The sequence below is a fragment of the Schistocerca gregaria genome, chromosome 2, assembly GCF_023897955.1.
Source record: "Schistocerca gregaria isolate iqSchGreg1 chromosome 2, iqSchGreg1.2, whole genome shotgun sequence".
Classification (NCBI taxonomy): Eukaryota; Metazoa; Arthropoda; class Insecta; order Orthoptera; family Acrididae; genus Schistocerca; species Schistocerca gregaria.
In genome coordinates, this window is record NC_064921.1 from 522,352,204 (window position 1) to 522,378,425 (window position 26,222).

At 35.7% G+C, this 26,222-nt stretch overlaps 1 protein-coding gene across 1 annotated transcript in view; it reads right to left on the reverse strand.

Annotated features, from left to right (window-relative positions):
- Window positions 1–26,222, reverse strand: part of LOC126330110 (carboxylesterase 4A) — a 197,063-nt gene that overhangs the window by 54,749 nt on the left and 116,092 nt on the right. The window contains exons 6-8 of the mRNA XM_049996332.1: window positions 23,363–23,567; window positions 12,408–12,500; window positions 12,224–12,321 (exon numbers count right to left, since the gene is read on the reverse strand). Coding sequence (XP_049852289.1) covers window positions 12,224–12,321; window positions 12,408–12,500; window positions 23,363–23,567 — 396 coding nt within the window. The remainder of the gene's footprint in view (window positions 1–12,223; window positions 12,322–12,407; window positions 12,501–23,362; window positions 23,568–26,222) is intronic.

A 26,222-nucleotide genomic window follows, 5' to 3' on the forward strand; every position in this document is an offset into this window, starting at 1 on the left:
AAGATCATACAACCATCTCAAAGAGAAATGAAAAAGAAATTTTGAATGTAAAAGGAGTAATTGATTCTACTCGCCATCTGTCATTAAAAAAGTTAAATTCCAGCCAAACAGAACCAGAATGAGACTAAGAAGAAATCCATGAAATGATCCTGAATTTTTTAAACAAAATTCTAACATCTTCCATGCAAATATCCTCAGCCAAGAATCTTCCAGCTGGTCACAACTTAAAGATACTCTTCCAAAAGTGATGCCCCTCCCCCCACCTCCAAAGAAATGTAAACACAGATAGTGGAACAATATTTGTGACAAGGTCATAGAGCCAAGAATTAAAATCTGAAAAGACTGGAATTCCCATAAAACCACCCAAAAGTAACACGAATTCCCCACAGTCAAGAAACAGATTTCAGTATCACACAATCTGTAAAATGTCTTGTGATAAAACCAGACTAGCAGGAACAGAACAAGAGTTTCGGAAAAAAACACAAAAGGTTTCTACAGCACTTTAAGAAAAAAAAGTCAATGTATCAGGCACCCAGTCTCTAGTTTTAGTGACCAGATGGGACTTAGGAAATAAATAATGTAGAGAATTGTAAACTCCACGCAAACTACTGTAAATACCTTTTAAATTGTGAATCTCCCACAGTCAAATTCATATCTGAAAAAACTGAGACAAACACAGAATCAGAAGTGTCAATGACAGAAGTTGACAAAGCAATATGTGAACTTAAAAGGAATAATGCTCGAGGTGAGGATGGGATAGAAGCAGAAATTTGGCAAACACATATTGAAAACATCACCCAGAAAATTCATGAAGCTCGTAGAGGTATTTCGATGGAGGAAACAATCCCTAAAGATCCCTAAGGGCACACTGCCATAATCCACCCATTACACAAGAAAGGGGATAAAAATGATATAAATAACTACAGAGGGATTTCATTGCTGCCAGTTACTTACAAAATTCTTTCAAAAATCATACTTAAAAATCTTTGAAAATAAAAAAAATATTTAATTGACAAATATCAAAATTTTAGGAAAGGTAAATCCTGTGTGGAACAAATTCTCAATCTCAAGACAGTCTTATAAATCCCCAAAGGCAGATGAACTGTGTTCATCTTTGTAGACTTCAAAATCGCATATGATTCAATAGTTAGATGAACACTGCTCAATATATTACACAAGTTTAAAGTGCATAGAAAGACTAGACAGTTGATTAAACAAACATTAACAGTCAGCAGTTCAAAAGTTAAATTCCAAGACGATACAAAAGCAAGTGTCCGACAGGGAGCTGGATTGTCCCACTTATCACTCACTCTTGTATCATAAAGTTAGTAGGACATGGGAAAAAGAAGTAGAAGGAATAACCATTGGCAGAATGTGTGAAACTAAAATTCATTTACAATATTCAGCTTGTACAGACATTCTATCATCTTTTCAAATGACAGAGAAGGGGCAGTTAATTTCCTTGAGAAACTCTGTGAAGTAACAGCTAAAGGTGAACTGAAAACTTGTGAAAGAAACAATACATGGCAGGTTCTCCTTGGTACCCAGAACAATTCATGTTCACATAATTTGGTAAAATATATCAAGTGTCCAAATTTAAATACATAACAGAAATCATTGAACTCTCTGGATTAAATCATGAAGCAAACAAAGAAATAATCATTAAATTACAAAAAGCTTGTAGACTCAAAGCTTATAGAACTACATGGAGTAGGTCAATAAGAAATGAATACCTTGTAATGCAAAATTAAAACATTGCATCATAGCAGTCCACCCTGAATTATTACAGGCACCAGAGACTGTAATCATTAGAGGCAGATCAACATAGACACAGAAAAAGAAGAAACAAAAATGGTGAAGAAAATTTTTGGTCTGGTTTTGTTGAGGAAATCTGGATGAGATGGAAGTCTAATGAGCTATATCAAAATTTGGAGAAAATCCCAGGCCCTGTTATGAAAAGAAGACTTACATGTTGTGGGCATATTCTCAGAAAAAATTACAGAGGCCAGCCAAATGGAACCTCTCAATGAAAACAACTGGATACTTGAAATTGAAAAGATCTTCAGGAAATAGGCATTATAAACAAAATTGCACACGACAGAATTGCATTCAAAACTTTAATGGAGAAGCACCAGTTAAAAGCTAAACCAAGTTTCACATATAAGAGAACATGTACAGAAGAACATAAGAAAAACTACAGTGAGAAGATGAAGAGCTTCTGGGAGAAAAAGAAAGTAAGCACATGAGCTAAATAAGTTTAATCACACTCCACAACTGGGCATGATGTTAAAAATGATTATCCTACATTGGAGTAGAAGGAGTTGGTTAAAAAGTAAATCCTCTAGGATTCTTTAAAACTGTACATCATGAATAACTAAAATTCTGTGGCTGCAGGAAAACTATTTAAAACATGTGTTCTAGAAAATGAACAGCTTTTGTGGATCAAAGTGCTTGACTTAAAGTCATTATGAACATTGCTCTTGCTCCTGTTATTGATTCTGTGAACTTGAGCTGTTGGTTTGAAACAGAGAACTTATGATGAAATTTTCTCAAGGTGTAAAAATATTGAGAATCAGCACTTAGTGCACTCAGTTTTCTGAACACATTTCTGCAAAAAGGTTTTGAATTTATGTTAAAAATAATATGTATTACACACTATTAAACCAGGTAAACTTTATTCTGCCTAGATGAATATGATACTGTAATGACCTGTTGTGACATTTTGTCCTCACAAATATGAAATGTTGCATAAACATTCTATGCAGTGGAAGTTTTAAGCTGTAGTGGTATAGTTGCTCTTTGATTTACATCTCTGTTTGTTATTCAATGTTCTACATTAAGCATGCATTCATGTCTGTACAACTCTCAGCTGTTATCAAGTATCTATGAGAACAGATATCTATTTTTCTCCAGTACCCACATATTTGGTGACCCTGACTGACAATAACATGTCCTCACAGTGGTAGAAAGGTTCGCCACATGACCTGAGGCATTTCCAATGAAGGACATCGTGCCAGACACTGTAGCATAAATATTTTTTCATGGCTGGATTGCCTGGTATGCAGTCCTGCTTAAAATTAGCACTGATCAGGGATGGCAAGTGGAAGCCTACATCCTCAAAGCATTGACCATATTATTAGGTACATATACACCTCGACATACCACCCATCAAATGGCATAGTTGAGCATGTTCATCAGCAGTTGAAAGCAGCATTGAGATGTCATGCAACACCAAGATGGACAGACACACTCCATGTTGTGCTTTCAGGTCTATGAACTTCATTTAAAAGTGATCTGAAGAGTACAGCAGTGGAACTGGTCTAGGGACAAATGTTATGCCTACCTGGAGAGTTTTTGCTCAGCATGACAGATGACACAATCACCACCTCAGACTTCACCACTTAATTAAGACAACATATACACCAGCTGAGACTGGCAACTCCTAGAAACCAACTGGAAAGACACTCATTCATTTTTGCAGAGCTAGACAATTGCATGCATGTGTGTTACACTATGACGCAGTGCGTAAGCCATTGCAGCCCCCGTACCGTGGAGCATATCCAATAGTCAGTACGGCCAGCAATACTTTCTGCATAATGATCAATCGTACACCTACCACAGTTGCACTAAATCAGATCAAGCCAGCATTTCTGGATGCAACAGAGTTGGCCATGGAACACAAACCAGAGAAGACAGAAGAGTCAGCAACAAGAGGTGATCCCGTGCCCCATGAGCACCACAGAGAGCCAGGTACTGTGACACCAAGACTAACATTGAGGAGTCCTACCCTGCTCCCTGTTAGAACCATTGACTCATGTGATGCACCCTACAGTTTCAAGAAAGTAGTAGTCATGAGGGTTGGACAGCATGTGAAATTCAATCTGCAATGTCATTAGCACTAAAGAAGGGAGTCATACAGTGACCTGTTCTCATGTTTTGTCCTCACAAATTTACAGTGGCCCATAAATGTTTCATACAGAGGCAGTTTTAAGCTGTAGTGATATAGTTGCTCTTTGATTTATATTTTTGTAGTTATTCCACATTTTACATTGTGCACATATTCATGTTTGGACAACTGTAACCTGATATCAAGTATATGTGGAAATGTACATTTTGTTTTCTCCATTAGCCACAATACCATTTGAAATTAAAAGATAGAAAGTGGGCATAGTGTACATCGCCTATGTCTGACAATATTTACACTGAAAATGATGATTTCATTTGGTGTTTCAACTGTTCTTTTGTACACAGCTCCCAACTGAATTTATTGAAAGGTTTTAATCCAAAGTCAACCGCTTCTATCTACACATTCTTACATTGTTAGGAAACATCTTCCTTAATGATACACTCTGTAGCAGAGTGTGAGCTGATATGAAACTTCCTGGCAGATTAAAACTGTGAGCCGGACCGAGACTCAAACTCGGGACCTTTGCCTTTTGCAGGCAAGTGCCCTACCAACTCCCAAGCATGACCCACGGCCTGTCCTCACAGCTTTACTTCTGCCAGTACCTCGTCTCCTACTTTCCAAACTTCACAGAAGTTGTTCTGTGAACCTTGCAGAACTAGAACTCCTGAAAGAAAGGATATTGTGGAGACATGGCTTAGCCACAGCCTGGGGGATGTTTCCAGAAAAAAATTTTCACTCTGTAATGGAGTGTGCACTGATACAAAACTTCCTGGCACATTAAAACTGTGTGCAGGACCAAGACTTGAACTCAGGACCTTTGCCTTTCACGGGCAAGTGCTCTACCAACTGAGCTATCCAAGTGCGACTCGTGCCCCATCCTCACAGCTTTACTTCCACCAGTATCTCATCTCCTAACATCTTCGTTGTTCTCAACTGCTTATAGTGAGGGTATCTTTTTTTTCTTCAAACTTAATACATAGTCCTCAGACAAATGTGAAGAATGTATTACTTGTTGAATGATATGACAAACCCTGGATGAAGTATTCTGTTGAATATCCAAATGCAGAGCTTCAAGAGTCACTCAACAGAGTGGGGTGACCACACATGGTCATGAATAATGTGTGGTCATGCCACACATGTCATGGTCTATAACTAAATCCTTCCAGTAAGGGGTTACAAGCATGACTAATGTCCTGTCTATCCAATCCCTGTGATTTTCAGTACTTTCACTGGACTCCATGCACAAAAAATTCAAAACTCTAAGTAAAAAGAGATAATACAGAGCATTATTATGCATTAAAACTGAAAAATTGCACAGGAAAGTGATATTCAACTCCCTGGTGACAGTAATAGTGAAACAGATGATATTGAATTCAAATCAATGACCAGTCAAGGTAAATCATCTGTTAGAGGGATTTTAAAAAAATCATTAGATCACTAAAAGTAGTAATTTTTATGGAAATGTTGTTATTTCAATCAAAGTACTACAACCATGCTGGAAGCTGTGTACAAAAGAACTGCTGAGACACCACTAATAACTGCCTGCTTGAGTTAATTTTTTAATCAGTTGATGAGTTAAGGTGTATTTTGTGACAGAATAGCTTCTATTTATAAAAGTGGTGGTATATCAATAATTGGAGGTCACTTGCTAGTATCTCTCCTTCCCAGCTGCTCAAAAATTATTGGGATAATAGCTTGCAACAGAATACTAAACCATCTTTCAGAACAACCTTTCGACAACACGGTTTAGCTTCCATGAAGACTGAGAAAGCAATACATTTATTTTATTTTATTTTATTCTCACCAATTCAGTGCTGGTAAAATTAAACAAGAAAAATTACTCTGTTTGCATATTCTGTGCCCTTTGATCATGTAGGTCATAAAATTTTAATAGTGAAATTAGAATTTTATAGTATTAAAGATATACTCCTTGCTTGGATGGAGTCATATCTTGACAACAGAAAAATGACAGTTGCATTATCAAATTAAATCAAATTCAGATTTGTGAAATATTAAAATTGGAGTCCTGTCAGGTTTAGTACTTGGTGCACTCCTGTTGTCATTCTGTATCAGTGATTATCAGAAACACTGGAGGGCTCTTCAAAAACTAAGTTGTTTGTTTACTGATGACACAAGTATATTGATAAAGGGCCCCAAAAGCCAACAGTTTAATCCTTAATCTTATTAACTTATGCACTTTCAAAGAAATAAAAATGACTTACATCATTGCAAATAATGGCCAGGGATGAGGTTTAAAGTGCAAAGTTCCTGAGCATCCAGAGAGATAATAAGCTGAGATGGCACAATCACATATATAAATAATAAAAAAATAAAAATAAAAAAATAAAAAAACAAACTTCAGTTCTGTCTGCTTTGCTTTTAGATGTGTGTCTCCTTGTATTGTCCTCCATAGGGGAACATCTTGCAGAAGACTCGAGGTGCTGGAGTTGGCAGCCATCTGTGCATGAGGTGGGCTTGCTTGTGTGTTTGAATGGTGTGTGTTCTTCTTTTGCTGATGAAGGCTCTGGCTGAAAGCTTTATGTAAGCATCTTTTAATTGAGCCTGTCTGCAACTTAACGTGCCTTATTTATGGTAATTGTGACTCTATCTTTTCCACATTGTTAACACTGAGGATAGAAGATGCCGAGATAAAATTTCTAGTTGATATGCTGAATGCAACTTGCTCTAAATGTAAAGAAATGTAGGTTAATGAAAATGAGTAGGGAAAATGTACAAACACAGCTTAGGAGTTTGCTGCTTGACACAGCCACACAAATTAAATATGTAGATGTAATGCTGCAAAGCGATATGAAATAGAAGGAGCACCTAAGGATAGTAGTAGGGAAGGTGATTGGTTTACTTTGGTTTATTTGGAGAAGTTAAGGGAAATGTCACTCATCTATAAAGGAGACCACATATTGAACACTAGTGCAACCCAATACTGAGTACTGCTCAAGAGTTTGGTATCCCCTTCAAGTTGGATTAAAGGAAGACATCAAAACAATTCAGAGGCAGGATGCTAGATTTGTTACCACTAGGTTCAATCAGCAAGTGAGTGTTATGCAGATGCTTCATGAACTCAACTGGTAATGCCACAAGGGAAGACAACTATGTAGACAATTTAGAGATCCAGCATTTGAAGATGACTGCATGAAGATGACTGCAGAGTATTTCTACTGATGCCAATGTACATTTTGCGTAAAGACTACGAAGATAAGAGAAGAGAAATTAGTCATGTATAGAGGCTAGGTTTCTGAGTGGAACAGGAAAGAAAATTAATAGTAATGATACAAGGTACCATCAGCTATGCACCATGCAATGGCCTGCAGAGTATGTATGTGTAAAAAAAAAACCTACTCACCAAGCGGAGACAGGGGAACACACACACACACACACACACACACACACACACACACACTTTCCCAAGTTTTAGGAGCCAATGGCTCCTTCTTCTGATGTAAGAGTTATCAAGAAGGAAGAAGAGTGAAGGAAAAGAACTGGAGAGGTTTAGGGAAAGGGGTACAGTTTAGAAAAGTCACCCCAACCCAGGTCAGGGAAGACTTACTGGACAGGATGAGAAGGAAAGGACAGTATGTATGTAGGTGTACATGTAGGTGTATATGTAGGTGCCAATACTTTCTCTTAATACTGTGATATGGTGTAATCTTCTGGAACAATGCAGCTGAGATAAAAAGAATCATTCATTTCTACTGATGTACACAATAAGGGATACAGGTTTTCTGTCACTTACATAACTGTAAATATAGTTCTCAGTGGTATTTTTGGTTAATAATGAGATAGAAATAGCCACACCTATGTTATATAAGAACATTTGGGCTCAGGGATGTAAATGCTACATAACTCTCATTTTTGTGATCCAAAATCAGAGGAAGGGCAGCATCAGTTGTAAATTTTTAATCTGTTTATTGCAGATCAATTTCTGCTACTGTGAAGTTATCTTCAGTACAGACTCACAATACAGATAATCACACTCAGTACCCCTTGATGCTACACATAAGAAACAATGGATGTTTGTTATCAGTAACATCAAGTGGTACCACAAGAAAGTATACATTCAATGATTCACCATGACTGAAATCAATGTGCAATAAACAGATTAAAAATTTATGACTGATACAGCCATTCCTCCAATCTCAGATATCACTAATATAGCTGTGGAGCATACTTTTCTGGAGGTATACTAACCTGAAGTCTAATTTTTGTATTAAATACAACCTGGCTTTGACACAGAAAAATCACTAGGTAAAGCTTCAACTTTTTAGTTGTGTGTTTTAGCTATTGTGTTTGAATTACAGCCTACTTAGTAGTAGTAGCTTTATTTATCCATAGATATTTTTTTGCAAGGATATAGGATATGTCAAAGTATTTACAAGTTTCGACCAATTTAAAATAAGCTAATTCGTATACACATATATTTCCAGACTTCTAGTTAGACATAATTATTAGACTTACTCCTGGTATACAATGTTTTTTTTTTTAAATAACTTATTAAATAATGTAATGCCACTCCATTCACTCATATCTCACTATCAGTCACTGCACACCCTATACACACATTGTTTCATAACAGTTCCCCCTCTACTTTCCATTTGCTATCCTGAAAAACTGAGTCGGCATCCCTGCATAATAAGTGAGAAGTTGAGCTCAGAAAGAGGAAGAGGTGTTAGTACTGTGCTATGTATTGCTTGGGGATAAGTATTTCTAGAAAGGAAAAAAAGAAGGGGGAAAATCAAAGTGAAGGTGTTATGTGAAATGTTGGATGTTTTATAATCATTATTATTATTATTATTATTATTATTATTATTATTTATTTGTACAAAACTTTTTTTATCAGACCTCTATTCTGTTTTATCTAAGTAATCCTTCAATGTATAAAATGTATTGCTTAACAGGTACTTTTTAGCTGCCTTTTTAAATAAGTGTAGTTTTGAAATTTCTTTAATTTCTATTGCTAACTTATTGTACAGTTTTATTCCTTGGTAGAAAATGCTGTTTTGAGTTTTACGTTTATTTTTTCTTGGTGAATACAGTATAAGTTGAGTCTATCTCTTGTTGCTTGGTCATGGACAGAGCTGTTTGTGTAGTAATTACCAATGTTATTTTTGATGTGTGTAACTGACTGGTGAATGTATTCACATGGAGCAGTTAAAATCCCCAGTGTTTTGAACAGATCTTTACAATGAGCTCAACTAATATTTTTGGTTATTATTCTTATGGCTCTTTTCTGGAGTTTAAAAATTGTGCTCATATTTTGTGTGTTTGCTCCCCAAAAAAGAATGCCATAGCTAAGAATTGAGTGTACATATGAATAATATGTAACTAAAAGACACTGCATGTTACACACTGATAATAGGATTCTAAGAGCATAACATGCTGATGACATTCTGTTTGCAAGTACTTTTGTGTGTTCAAACCACTTCAACTGAGAATCAATATTCATTCCTAGAAATTTTGCATTTGTTACACAGTCTATAGAGGTACCATCTACATTTAATTTAACATTGTCATTTTTCCTGTTCAAACTGAAATTCCTGGCATTAGTTTTCTTTATATTCAATGTCACTTTATTGCTTATTGACCAATCATAAACTTCTTTGAGAGTTTTATTTGCTTTCTTGGCAAGGAGTTCTCTTTTTTTCTCAGCGACTATAGTATTGCTGTCATCAGCAAAGAGAATTTTTTCACCATGAGTAACACTAGTGGGAAAGTCATTGATGTATACCAGTAATAGTATTGGTCCTAATATGCTACATTGCGGAACCCCTATATTAATGTATTTTGGTTCTGATAAGTGTTTTACTAAATGTTTAGATCTATTTAAAGTATGTGTTAACTCTACTCTTTGTACCCTAGCTGCTAGGTGTGATCGAAACCAGTCATTAACTACCCTTCTTATTCCTAATGCTTCTAATTTATTTAATAGAATCTTGTGGTCGACTGTATCAAATTCCTTAGAAAGATCAAAAAATATGCCTGTGACACACTCATCTTTATCAAGAGCATCAAGTACAACTTTTGTGAATTCTACTATGGCTGACTCCGTATTTTTGCCACTTCTGAAACCAAACTGTGATTCACTTAAAAGATTGTATTTATTCAGGTAATGCATTAATCCATCTTTCATAATTTCTTCTATTATTTTTGAGAATGCCGGCAACAGGGAAATTGACTGGTAATTTTCTATGTCTTGTGCATTACCTTTCTTAAGCAAAAGTACTTGCAAAAGTTGTAAGAAAAAGGCATGGAAATGGCATTATTAATAGCAAATGAGATGTGTGAATTCTAACTCAAAAAAGGACTCATATGAATGCTAACAAAGCTTTCAATCTTGCTTATGGGCTTGTTAACAACTCAACACCTCTACTATTTGAGAAGCTGAGATTCTTCTTATATAATGGATGCTACAGCCTTAACTTTTTAAACTTATTAAATGTGTGTGGCATTTTTCACCTAGGCTGTATTTAAGAAGAAATTTAAGTAAATACACCCTAAGTGAAAAATGCTGCATTTACTTGAGCTCTGATAGTTGGGACTGAAAGCTAAAGTTAACTTATAATAATATAAATTTGGTAACTCTTAAGTAGCAAATATATAATTTAACATATTCACTAAATGCAAGTACTTGAAAGTTGATAACTCCTACAGTTGCAATTTAAGAACTGCTAACTTAGTACTATTATGTAATTAACTGTACCGTTCAGTTCAAACAGTCAGCACTCCCACATATTTATGCTGCGAGTGCCTCACTGGACCAGTTCAGTTGACAAGTTACAATGTAACATATCATGTATGTATAATCATCATGTATAGAAATTAGTTTTTGTTTTATAAATTAGTTTCCAATTATTTTACTATCCCCCTTGTTATCAGATAGTCTGATGAGTTGGTAATAAGCCAAAAAAATAATGATACAATTTGTATGATCTGATGCTAAAATATTATAATAATAATTATTATTATTATAGAAAAGACTCTAGCTCTTCAATTGTAATGACAGGGGAGAAATCGCAAAGGGAACCCACAGGGTTCAATTTTGTGTCCACTCCTATTCTTTACACATTTAAATAAATGCCCACCTAATATTCAATATTCAGAATTGATATTTTTTGCAGATGATACCGACTTTATAATAAATCCGATTAGAGGGAAAGAAACAGAAGAATATGTAAATGATATTTTCCAAAGACTTAATAAGTTGCTCTCAAACCATCTTTTCAGTTCTGTACAACAAATAGAGTCATGCCAACAACTGATGTAGCAGATGAGCAGGAATCAGTAAATAGGGTAGAATACTCAAATTTTTTGGGTGAAAATACTGATGAAAACTTGAACTGGAAGAACTATATTACTGAGATTATCAAACAATTAAGTTCAGCTGCTTTCTCTCTTCATGTAATTGCTAATCTTGCAACATATATATATATATATATATATATATATATATATATATATATATATATATATATATATATATATAAAAAAAAAAAAAAAAAACATTTAATCTCCTGACATATTTAGCATATTTTCACTCAGTGACAACATGAAATAATTTTCTGGGGTAACTTACCACTTAGAAAGAAAGTACTGATTGCACAAAAACGAGCAGTAAGAATAATATATAGTGTTAAATAATATATAGTGTTACCCAAGTATGTCATGTAGGTACCTCTTCAAGGAGCTAGGCATTTCAACTGTGCCATTACAATACATGTATTCACTAACAAAATTCATCATAAATAATCCATCACAATTTGAGAGGAGCAGTGAAGTCAATATCTGCAACACTAGAGGGGGAAAATGACCTTTATTACCTATTATTAAAGCTGTCAGTAGCTCAGAAAGGAGTTAAAGTATACAGTAACAAAAATCTTTGATCATTTGTCCAATACCTGATAGGTAGCAAAGCAGATTTTAAATCTAACTTAAAATCTGAATAACATAATTTTAAGTATTAGACAATGTCATTATGGATATAACATGCTTGAATTACTAAGTATTTTACATATGACAACTCCTAGAACCTTGGCTTGAATCCATATATATGCTTTCTTTATCGACAACTTGAGGTAATAAAGGCAATTCATTGGGTATTATAGTGGTCTGTATATGTATATATTGTTACAGAAGGTTGCATTCAGACATACTCTCTGTTATGGAAGAAATTGTTCTCTCTAAATGTTCTCTCTAAATGTTCTTCTTGACAAAATTTACAGAATATGATTTTTGTTGTTGTTGATGTTTGTTTTATTTATCATAGTTGGTAATTTAAAATTTCTGTATATATTTACATCTTACCTCTATTAATTTGTTAATAATTTTTTCTGGATTTGTAAGAACACCAGAATTGAAATAAATTGAGGAAATTGATGTCAGCTGCTTTGTAGCATTGGTAACTGCAAACAATAATTGAATTAATGATAGAAATGAGAGTTATGTTCAAGTCAGAAAAATTTTCTTTCACGTAATCAACACAACCCACCTGATGTTATGGAGGCTCCAAGGCCATCAACTATCTGGTTTGCATAATTAGGAATTGTTGATAACTTTCCCAAAATATCATTCTGGTAATCACCTAGAAAATGCAAAATCATTATCTGATTACCTATTTTTAAGATAATCACTTCAGTGCATTTCTGAAAGGCTCTTCAGAGTCAGGGTACACATTAAAACAGATGATCATTCCTTATCACAAACACCTTTAGCTCTTATAATGATCATCATTGACCACCCCTTACATTCTTCACTGAGAAACTGTCAGCCTTTCAAAGGAACAGTGCAAATGTCACGAAAAACTTTGTTCAGCCTATGCTTCCATCAAGTAATTTCAAATTTGGTCAAAGGTCAATAATTCATACTTATTAATGACTGCAAGCTTCTAATATTCACCTTACACCAGAAGCCACAGAAAATATCAGCACACCACTTGTGACAGCTCAACTTCATCTCACAAATTACAATGGGTGTCCAACATAGCACAAGTGGACATAATGTGCCTCAAATTGGGATTGCAGCAACATAATTGTGTTTTGAAGTTCTTGCCTATGCCCAAGATGTAAATGATGAACTAAAGTCATTTCTGATTACTGCTTCTGGTCTATAGCCCCAATGGACCAAAATTTCATATACTGACTTAGAAATGTGCTGTGATGTTTCAGTGTTGAATGTGAACTTGTGTATATCATCTGGGTTTTGACAGAAGGCCATCTCTTTTCTTCATAGCTTGCCACAATCCAAAGTAAAAGGCACCATACCCTTGGTAAAAGAAAATACTTGGTCTGACATAGAGTAAACAGTGTGCAGCCAGTTCCTAAAAGAAAGCGTCAACAAGAAGGTCAAAATATTGGATGATTCTGTAATGATGACACAGCACAAATACCCAAAAACATTCAACATTAATAGCATCTCTGTTGTTAATACCTGTCACTTTGGTGATATTTCCAAAACATTGGGCTCATTTGTATACAGAGGATTTCAAAAAATTCTTTTCTGTTTTAGCTGTTGAACAAGTTGCACAAAGCAGTTGTCTTGTAGCATGTTCAATATTATTTCACAAGACTGCTTGACCTTATCATCAGCAATCTACACGTAATTTTTTTCTGTCAAATATTGGGCAAATTAAATTCACACCCTATCACTACCATATGCTAAGAGCACTTCCATGCTGCTGGGTTTAAGTTATCTTCAAGTAACTCTAAGTTTAATGTGCCTGGTTGATAGCCATATCCAATTATAAACCTAAATACACTGACCTGGCTACTTGTATCCCTATGAGTCCATAGTCAGATTCACTTTGGACCTCAACGGACCTAATGTTTCTGCATTTACTATAAACACTCAATCTCCTGGAGAGCCTTACCTATTTTCCTATTATACATTCCATATACTGTCCATGTCTTACTTTCAGGTTTACCCAATATATTACTTAAAAAGTCATTTTCTTTTATTTTGAAATAAACACTTCATTTTATTATTTATTGTCTATTACATTACTTTGGTATCAGGAATAGAATGAGCTATTTAGTTTGCTTAAAAACTGTGCTAATTAATAACATTAGTAATTTAAGGCCCGAGATGCTGGAGTTGATAGTCATGTATGCATGAGGTGTACCGAGCGAGGTGGCACAATGGTTAGCACACTGGACTCACATCCGGAACGACGATGGTTCAATCCCACATCCGGCCATCCTGATGTAGGTTTTCCGTGATTTCCCTAAATCTCTTCAGGAAAATGCCGGGATGGTTCCTTTGAAAAGGGCACGGCCAACTTCCTTCCCTAATTCGATGAGACCGATGACCTCGCAGTTTGGTCTCCTCCCCCAACACAACAACAACAACAACAACAATATGCATGAGGTGTGCTTGCTTGTGTGTATTAATGTGTGTGTTTCTGCAGAGTAGATGAAAAAGCTATAGAAATAAATAAACTATTCTTACAACCAATGACACAAATATGTTAGGAACTCCTGCACTCATTTAATTCTTGAGTAAGTAACATCATTAGTTAAAACATTGTTACTGAAATAGAATACCATCTTTAGGCAAACTAACCAGTGTCATGCAACTGAAATAATTCCTGTCTCTGAAAGTCCATGTTAGAATGAATCTCTATCCATTATTCAATTACTCATATATGTAAATACAGAGTCCGCCAGAAAAACGTATACACACTTTAAGTAACGAAAACTATGTTTATTTTACATTTAATAATTGAATACGCATGTTGTACAACCTTCAGTTTAGCACATGGTTACTTTAAATGTTCGAAATGTTCACCATTGGCTACAATATGCATAACAGAATGACGAACAGTCGCCACAACTAAGTCGGTCAATGTTACAGTGGAGACTGCTGCACATGTCACTGTAATCTCGTGGCGAAGTTCCTCCAGCATGCATGGCTCATGTCGATAGATGTTATCTTTTACAGTTCCCCACAAGTAAAAGTCCACAGGTGCTAGATCTGGCGATCAGGGAGGGAACTCAATGGACTCTCTTCATCCAATCAAATGCCCCAGAAAATTGTCATTCACGAAAACTTGTATGGTTAGGTGGCAATGTGGTGGCGTCCCACCCTCTTGGTAGGAGACGTCTTCATCAGCTCCATAAAGTACACAGATACCTGGCAAAATTGATGTGCATAACATTTCTAGGTACACTTCTCCAGTGATAGTAACATCAAAGAAAAGGGTCCTACTAAGCCCCTACATGATAGTCCACATCACACATGAACCTCTGGTAGACTGACCACTTTAACCACACAAACAAGTGGTTTTTCCAGTGCCCAGTGCACACTGTTATGCCGATTCACAGTTCCATTAAGTTTAAATTGTGCCTCGTCACTCCATACTACCTTCATCACAAATTGTTCATCATCAGATACCATTTGCTGATACCATTCGTAATCATGGAATGTAAACTTACTACTTTGTTTCTTTCAGACTTCTTCATACACTTTTACTGCTAACACCCACTTCATGTGCACATTGCATAGCAGACTTCTGTGTAGAATTAATAAATGTTTCCAACATGAGATCTGACAAAGCAGGACCTGTAGATGTACACTGTCTTTCTGATCTTCCTCAGTGAATATCAGAAATCATTCCATTCAATTCAAACTTGTCAGTGATGTGTTTAATTGTTAGGAAGGTTGGCAGTTCTGTTTCAAACTCCTGTCTCCACTGACGTTGCACTTCGATGTCATTATAAAACTTGAAAAACCACTTCACAATACATTTTTGTTGCTTGAATGTCAAGCATGCTCCAGCCATCTTGTTCTCTCAATACTGAGATGAAAGTACTAACATCTGTTGAGCCAAAGACCATACTATGACACACTCATAACTCATACTGAGTGACAATATTGAAATCTTGATAGAGCCTGACAAAGAGTATATACATTTTTTTTTTCTGGCGGACTCTGTATTTAATTGTAAATTGTGAAAATCTGATAACATCAGACAACTTCAGCTTAATTATTGAAAACTTACATAAGAGTTATGTTGGAAGCTATTTAAGTCAGTCTGCACAGAGTTATGAAATGTGTAAGATCTAAGTCCACCAATATGGGGAAATTTACTGCAGGTGGTTCAGTATCAATTAAAAATTTAAGAATATAGTATGTTTTGTCCAGATTTCGTATCAGGGAGTTTAAGCAATAATTGGTTGTGAACTTGTAATTATTTTCATTGACAGTGTTAAACTTCAATAAAATCTAGTGCAACCTATGACAACAGGAATTAAGTTAATAACTATGTTATTTCCAGTAGTTAGTTGCTATGCAGATCAAGTATTCATGCTGATATAACTGTTAGATTCGAAGCAAAGTGTTTCAAGAATTTCATACAGTGCCCATGTTAATTATATATTTCCCACACTTAACTTTAGTGACTAGTTTCTTCAGTGTTACGTTATTGCACTCAGACAAAGTCATAAGAGAGGAATCGCACATAGTATGTGGCTGTCTGTTTCACCTGTACTGTAAGTAAAGTAAATGAGACACAAACTGGCCATAAAAAGTAGTTCATTCAGCATTAAATTGCAGTTAAAGTGGTTGAACTACAAGTTTCTCGTGTGGGCTACATTATTAGTACCTCATCATCACCACCACCTACTTTTCAGCCAGATTCACCAAGGCACTGCTACCAAGGACAACAGTGCAGGTAAGTATGGGTGGGCTACACATGAATGACACATTAAAATATGTTAGTGTAACTACTGAAGTAGAAACACACATGGGATTATCACTACCATAAAATCAAATAGAGAGGAAAACAATGTGGCCTTCTCATAGTATGAGCAATTACCCACTACTTAGCAAAAGATTTTTTATTCCACAGTCAATGAAAGAAAAATGGGACAAGATAAATAATAATGAATGCAATGTGGTCACATGTCAGTCTCCAATTACAACAGATTTTAACAATTCAGGAGTGATAAAAAGGAAAATAACATTAAAGACTTGCACCAAAGCATTCAACACCTAGGCACCCAAAATCTAGAAGCAGAACTGGTCCTGACTGAAAAACCACAAAATGTATTAATGAGCGTGGGCTAAATGATGCAGAACTTTACAACCTAATAATAAAAGCCTATGATCTGATTAATTAATCCTGTGTACACAGGTCCCCGGCAGTAATATTGCAACAGTTCACACACACACACACACACACACACACACACACACACACACACACACACACACACACAAACCTAGCAAAATTATTGCTGAAGTTTAAAATGAAGGGCCTTGTAATATGTGGAGACTAATACATATATATTGATAAAGAATCAAAACCAAAACAAGAGTTAAAAGAATCATTATTACAGCATAATATGAAAATGGTAATAAAAGTATCCACAAGAGAGACTTATCAGAGTTAGACCATCATTGATAACATTGTCACTAATATTGAAAATAGTGAATGTGAAGCAAAAGATCTGCAAACAGCAATCTCATGAATTAATGTCCTGTATTTATGAAATTAGGAGCTTAAAAATCAAAATAAAGCAAGATGAGAAAAGTTAAGATTATAAATCTGCAAAACATGGACTGGAACAATGTCAGCCTAATGCACAAATGAGAAGTATGATACTTTTCTTAACACAGTAATGCATCTTTTCTTTCAGTCTTCCCAAAATGACCTGAAGAAAAGGTCACACTATGCAGTGGATTACCAGATCAACAAATCAATAATTGAACTCACGGCAAGACTGAAGGAGCTTGTACAAACAGAAAACATGGCAATGTATAAACAGTATAAGAAGTAGTAGAGGCAATCAATAAAAGAAGCAAAAGCCAGTTCACTAAACAGAGCCATAGCAAATTCAAATCATAAAAATGAAACAGCATGGGATATACTAACATTGAAAAATATAGTCAAAAGAGTGTAAATAATGCAAATTTTATTAAATCAATGAGAATCGAAAACAGTATAGCTACAGATGGAACAAAAATTGCTGATACCTGGAACAGCAATTTTACAGAAGTTGTATAAAATTAAAATGGGGGAAGAAATCATCAGTGGTCAAAGCATTCTACAATATTAGGGTAACCATTCCACTCAACATTTCTGGAACCAGTAACAAAAACAGAACTCATAAAAATAATTTGGAAATTAAAATTCAATAAGTCTGCAGGAGGTGATGCAATAGCAAATTGTCTAATAATGCAAGTCAATGTAGAAATAAATGAACCTGTTTTGAATATAGGAAACTGTTCATTCAGAGGAGGAGTACGTCCAGAAAAATTAAAACATTAAAAATAAAATAGAAGAAAGATGTCAAAGATGACCCAAATAACTCCAGACCAGTGTCTTTAATCTCTTATTTCTCAAAAATGCTAGAGCTGCTCCTGTATAGTAGGATAATCACATTCCTAGAGAAAAATAGGATTCTAGCAAAACATGGTTTCCAAAAATGGAAACCTACAGAAACTTGTGTCTCAAGCCTAACAGAAACTGTTATAGATGCATTACACAAACTAAATTCTGCATCTGTTATGTTTATGTATATAGATAATGTTTGTTGTAAATTAAGCACTGTAATGTTTATTACAAAATAGCTAGCACATGATATTAACAAAAAATGGTTCAAAAACCATTTTCAAATGGCTCTGAGCACTATGGAACTTAACTTCTGAGGTCATCAGTCCCCTAGAACTTAGAACTATCTAAAACTAACTAACATAAGGGTATCACACACATCCATGCCCAAGGCAGGATTCGAACCTGTGACCGTAGCGGTCGCGCGTTTCCAGCCTAGCGCCTAGAACCACTCGGCCACCCCGGCCGGCTTAACAAAAAACTTCTGTATACAGTGCACATGCTCTATAAGCACCACACTTCTAATATGGAATTACTGTTCACGGAAACTCCAGCAATGATAAAATGAGTTGTTGCATTGCAGAAAAAGCCTTTGATAATCTAAAAGTATTCTCTTTTCCATCCATGTACATGTACAGAACAATAATTTTATTCATCAAAGGCAATACATTACTATAAAAAATGCAGATGTTCATTCATATAACAAGAAATGAAGGCCAGCTGAGAAGTATACCATACAGACTGACAGCTGCTGAAAAAGTTCCTCGATACTCAATCTTCCTATGAGTTTGCAGGAGTGATGTGACTTCTAGAAACTTCTGAAGGATAACTTAATAAAAAAGAATTTTGTAGACTAGAAGAATATATAGGTAAAGAATGAGGAATGCTATTTTTACCTGGTCCATTTGAAGTGACCAGGACAAATATCTCACAATATTAGCATCAAACAAAAAAATAAGAACAACAAATCTGTTTGAGCATGACAGGGAAAAACAGATGGCACTAATGATGGCCCACTAGATGGTGCTACTATAGGTCAAATTGATAGAAATTGAATTTTTTAAAAATAGGTACCCCCATTTTTATTACATATTCATATAAAAAAAAAAGCACTCCGTCTTCAGGCCACAAGTGGCCCATCGGGACCATCCAACTGCCATATCATCCTCAACTGAGGATGCAGATAGGAGGGGCGTGTGGTCAGCCCACCGCTCTAATGGTCATTATGATGGTTTTCTTTGACCGGAGCCACTACTAGTCGGCTGAATAGCTCCTCAATTGGCATCATGAGGTTGACTGCACCCCAAAAAATGGCAACAGCGCATTGGGGCTGGATGGTCACTCATCCAAATGCCGGCCACGCCCCACAGTGCTTAACTTCGGTGATCTCACAGGAACCGGTGTATCCACTGTGGCAAGGCCGTTGCCACATATTCATATAGTACATAAATAAATAGGAATGTTTGATTTGGAACATTTGTTTTGCATTGTGTTGGATGGCACTGTAATATTCTCACAAACGTAGCAATGCACCCAATAGCACTGTGTGCAATTCATTACTTAAATTAGGTATGATAATATGCTTGTCCAGTCATAGTAATGACATGGAAGACATGAACTTGTTAAAATGGATGTTTAACAGTCACAGAAAAGGTAGATATGGCGTTTATTTATGGCTTTTGTGATCAAAATGGCCAACAAGCTTCTGCTATGTATGTTGATCATTATCCTGACAGACAGCAATCAAGTGTCCGGACCTTTCATCAGATTGTCAATGTATTTAAAGGAACCAGAAGCATTCAGCCAAAAAAGAAGATTCAACAAAGAGCTGCAGCAAATGGAGGCATCCAAATAAGTGTTTCAGCTGCAGTTGAGGCTAATCCGCACTCCAGAAGCAGACAAATTTAGCGGGAATCAGGAATTTAAAAAATGTCACTTTTGAGAATTCAACATTGTCATACATTTCAACCTTACCTTAATTCTATGCACCAGGAATTGCGTGGCATCGATTTTGAATTTTGTGTACATTTTCGCCATTGGGCACAAAATAAATTACAAGATGGTAACAGATTTTTTTCAAGAGTTCTGTTTAGTGATGAAGTGTCACTCACTAACAGAGGTAATGTAAACTGTCATAATATGCATTATTGGGCAACAGAAAATCCACGAAGGCTGCGACAAGTGGGAACATCAGCGACCCTGGTGGGTTAATGCATGGTGTGGACTTATAGGAGCACATCTAATTGGCCCTTATTTTATCGATGGCAATCTAATTGGTGCAATGTATGCCAATTACTTAATTAATGTTTTATCGACTCTACTACAAGATGTTTCACTTCAATACAGAATGGCGACGCACTTTCAACATGATGGATGCCCAGCACATAGCACACGCGTGGTTGAAGTGGTATTAAACAGAATATTTAATGACAGGTGGATTGGTTGTAGAGCATACCATGGCCTGCACATTCACCAGACCTTACATCTCTGGACTTCTTTCTTTGGGAAAAATTGAAAGATATTTATTATTGTGATCTACTGACAATGCCTGAAAACATGCGTCAGTGCATTGTCAATGCATGTGTGACAATTACTGAAGGTGATTTACTTGTTGTTGAGAGGAATTTTGTTATGCGTATTGCCAAATGCACTGAAGTTGAAGGACATCATTCTGAGCATTTATGACATGAGGTTATTACGACTGCTCACACAGTAACAGCATGCATTCCCATAATTAATGATAATATTACAAAATTACATGTATCACATTGGAACAACAGGAAATAAAGTCCAAACATAACTACTTTTTGTGTTTTAATTTTAAAAAACCACATTATTACCAACCGTTCATCTAAATGGGTGAGACATATTATTAATGTTGGGATATTACAGCACCATCCATCACAAAGCGAAACAGACAATGGAAATTCCAGGATAGAATGTAATAATATTGTGAGAAGGAAAGTTGCTACTCACCATATAGTGGAGATGCTAAGTCATAGATAGGCACAACAAAAAGATGATATTGAACAATGTGTAAATTTTTGGCACTGGACACAACATAAATTATGAGTTGATAACAGATTTTATTAAGAGTTCTGTTTAGTGGTGCAGAGTCATTCAAAACAGAGGTAACATAAACTGGCATAATATGCACTATTGGGCAACAGAAAATCCATGATGGCAGCGACAAGTGGAACATCATTTCACAATTAAAGCTTTCAGCCATTGGCACAAACATACTCACTGTGTGGTTCCAGTTGCCTGAGACTGCAGTCATGTGTATGAGTTGCATTCGTGTGAATGCGTGTACATGTGTGTCTATTGTTGATGAAGGCCAATGGTCGAAAGCTTTAATTGTGAAAGTCTTTTTGTTGTGCCAATCAGCAACTTTAGCATCTCCGCTATATGGTGAATAGCAACTTCCTTTCTCATAATATTCTTACAAACTGAAACAAATGTTCCAAATCATACATTCATTTTCATTTATGTACTATACGAATATGTAATAAAAATGGGGGTACCTATTTAAAAAATGCAGTTTCTATCAATTTGACCTATGGCGGCATCATCTAGTGGACCATCCATAGCGCCATCTGTTTTCCTCCGTCATGCTTGAACAGATTTGTTCTTCTTATTTTTTTGTCTGATCCTAATTTTGTGAGATATTTTGCCCAGCCACAATCACTGGACCATCCTGTATATGTACTGTAATCAACTGAAAATATTACAGTATGGTGTATATAAAAAACTTGGGGTATGTTGTTTTTTGATTGTAATATGTAGGCTTGATATTTTAAGACATTAGGTTAAACCGACCTGCCTTATATTACAACTACACATCCTATAGACAAAGTAGTCAAATTGAACCAAATAAAAATCAATCAGTCAATGTATGTCTATGAGCTTATCTCCTAAATTCGTTAACTTTTTCCCACACTGATGTGGAAAATAACATGTTACAAGCATAACAGTTTTAGTGTGGTGTACCTTTATAATTAGCTAATTGGTAAATAGTGAAATAAAGAATTTATTAAAAATAGGCTTTTTTAAAGAAATCTACAGAGAATTTGAACCCATTCACAAAAAAAATGTATATCCTGTACATGTTACCAGCAGATCAACTCAACCACACAATGTAGTACTCATTCCTCTGTGTACTGAAACAAGCAAAAGAGGTGTCACTTTACTAATTACCATGCAATGTAATAATTTGAGGTACTGAAGTCTCAGAACAAAACAGTTAAGAATACATTCATGGGAAATTCAGAGACATGTTGTGGCACAGGTTCATGAATCAGTGTGAAGAAGAATGGTTCAGAATGATTAACAAAAAACTGTGGTCAGTGAAGCTGACAACCTGACTTCAGTGTTCCTCTGTATCATCACTGAGTTAAGAAAGAGTAATTTTAATACATTTCAATGTAGGGCACTATGCTATGCTGTTTGTGTTGTTCCTACACCAAGAGAAACCATCACTGTGCTCTTCTTATGATACAAAGATTTCAGTATGTCACATCTTAACAGAATGTGTTTTATACAATATAATTACTATACAGCAACTATATCTGTCAATGAGACAAATGTGGTATGAGTTTCACACTTCTGTGTGATTTACCACTTACTATATAAAGTTGTGAGGTAAGTTTTATATATTGTCATGTTGGCTGGTTGACACTAATTTTTCCAGGGATCAACCAAGCATTATTCACTCTTTGATTAGTTTTGCTGCTATACTGTTACATTACCAATACTTGTATTTTAACAAAAGATTTTACAACATAAACTTTGTACCAGTTTTATGTGCTGTGTGCCTCCAGGCTACATGGACGTATGGAAGTATGTAAGTGAGAATATCTCAGAGAGGATCAGACTTTATTTAGGTATTTTACCTTTTATAATGCCATCTTAAATACTGCAAGTACATGTATATCAGATATCTCAGTAAGATTATTAACAACATAGAGGTTGAGCATCAAATGCTATCCCATTAGGCAAACTGATGCCTGAAGAGTGTTTGCAATACTAGCTGTATTTTAAGCAATATCAGTTTCAGAATACATATTCCTTATTATCTTCAGTGTAAAGTTATAAAAATGGCAAATGTTACATACCTAGTATAGCAGTCGATGTTTCATCTTTTGTAATTCCAGTCAGCAGTGGTATTTTTGGAAATTTTCCAGACTTGAGAATATTAAGTGGTTCATCCTGAAGGAAACTGGGAATAAACCTGTTGTCATGTGCACCATCAACAACAGGAGCAGGCCCAAGTAATCCTTTTAAACCAGCAATAAGTCCCTTTGCTAAAAGTCTAGCATCCTAGGAAAAGTGAACATCAACAAGTTATAAATACTGTGTATTTTATTGTAGTATCTGAAAACACTTTGCTGTTTGCAGGAGAATAAATTTGTAGTGAAGAATATTAGCATTTACATCAAGCATTCGTATAATGAATATTGCTGGAAGCTTCATGAATTATTCCTCTATTATGTCAGCTACATAACAAATTGCTATGTGCACATGCACGCATGCAAGCGTGCACATAAATAGGCAAAATAACCAGTTATGGTATGATCATACATTTACCAAACAATCACTGGAGCCTCGTATCCATTGGATACCTGGGAATATGCATACAAAGCGATTTAAAGTGGAACGACCACATAACAAAAATCGCAGGAAAGGCAGATACCAATCTGACATTAATTGGAAGAACCTGTAGCGTCGGTTATATGGGATTTGAGTAAAGAAAGAATTACAAAAAATCTTCTAGCTTAACAGTGTCAAATGTCGGACTGATTCAATAGCGATCACCTTTTCAGATCACATAAAAAAGGCCGCTACAACGGTGAGAATTGAGCTTTCCACAATAACTATTCCTGAAACACACACACACACACACCCTTTCTCTCTCTCTCTCTCTCTCTCTCTCTCTCTCTCTCTCTCTCTCTCTCTAGGGGAAGGGTGGCATCTGCTGGTCACTTTTTGGGCTCATCTCCAACAGCTGATGATAATTCACTGAATTTTCTGCTCATTGATTTCAGCCCGTTTTTATGTGGTATACAAGTATTGTTAATCTCTTTAGTCCCAAAGAAAATTTTTCTATTTTTTCAAATATTTTATTATAAGAGCATTGCATATGGGTATCATAAATGAGCATTGTAATGGTAATTTTTTGTTACTGTTCATCCGGGAAGAGATTTTCCTATGTCCAGATGGATGGACAATGGGAAATTTTGATGATACATGGTCATCCAAAGAAAAAGACAAGTATGTTTTATATTATTTATTTATCATTAAGAAACATTACTTACAGAGTGTTATAAAATTATGACACAAGAAAAACAGTTTTGTCACAGATATTTCTGAAATTGTGGTAGTCAAAGAAACATTTTCTGTCACTAGTTGTACAGAAATATTGCATTCTGAGCATATGAAATGGGTTTTAGCTTTGCAGACCTTGTTTTGGTATCTCATTCATTTATTTTTGTCTGTAATTCAGTGGAGAGGTAAATGTTTACTCTCGCTTTTCTATACATCTTTGTTTGGAATTTGATCTATTTTTGCACATTTTGTGGAAGCCATATCATAAAATTCAGATTCAGAGCCTGAAGAGTAAATGTCCTGTCTCACGGCAGTTGCAGCTGAACTCAGTGATTTACCAATTTAAATCTTGACATCTCGTAAATCCATGATTGATTTCTTTCCAACACCCAGTACCTACTGATCCTTTTTGTACTGAGCCCACGAGTTCACAGTTACCATGTCAATGAAATGGAAGTAGACTCTTATAGGCCACTTCTTCATGTGTGTGGAGATTTGATAGTAGGAAATCATTCTGTCACAAAAATCCATGCCTCCCATTGATTTGTTATAGTCACTGATACATTTGGGCTGAGGTACTTCAATGAACCCTTTTGCTTTTCTGTCCCATCTTTTCACTACATTAGTAGGAGAATTGCCAGAGAATGTAGATGCTACTGTTACAGAATGATTGTCGATCCATTTCAAAACAGAAATTTTTCCATCCTCTCTGATGGACTCGTTGAAGGAACCTCTCCCTCTCTTCATCAATTCCTTGTCTGCGGTGAGTTTCGATTTGAGAGCAGATGGAATACAGCTGACTAAAATCGTTCCTACTGCATATATTTTTCTTTCCATTAGTTATAGTAATAGTGTGATTTATATGAAATATCGGTCAAAATACACAACATGCTCACTGGGAACCCTACTCTCCACCAGCTTCTTCAGCACAGAACCCCCAGTCCAGAACGGTAAGTGTTTGCTCCTTGGTAAATGAAAAAATCAAGTACCAGCCCATCAGAAGTTGTCTGCACAAAATTTTTCAGACCAACTGGATTCGGCTCGTTCTTCACATACTGTCTAAGAGATGTTTTGCCATGAAAAGGAATCATTTGTCCATCTCTTGAAAGGTGGCTAGAAACTGGCAGTGAGAGACATTTTCTCCTAATACTGTCAAGGACTGGCAGCAGTTTCCATAGTTTATTTCTCTTGGGTTCATCAGGAACACTCAGATTATTTACAAAGTGCAAGTAGTTCCTCACTTTGAACATATGATTCCTTGGAATTGTAGTTACTACAGGAACTCTCAAGCTACTGGGATAATACAGTCTCAGTGTTGTTCATACAACCTGTTATTATGTGTGCACCCATGAGTTTCTTAATTTCTGTAGCTGTTGCATTTAACAGAACCTGGTTATCCTGAAGTGCTTTGTGTTTGTCTGCTCAGCAATGAGATGCCATATCATTTCCAAAATACTGTTCAAAATATCTTAGTGGTTGGTATCCATAGCTCCCTGTCATCCACTGACCACTCCTTCTCAGTACTATTGGCAATTTGATCAATAATAGGCCCTTTTTTCCAAAACATTTGCCTTTTGATTTTCCAGCAGCCCCTTTTCTCTTTGCTTGAGTGTAGATTACTATCTTCCATTTCAGTATGAAAGAAGAAAT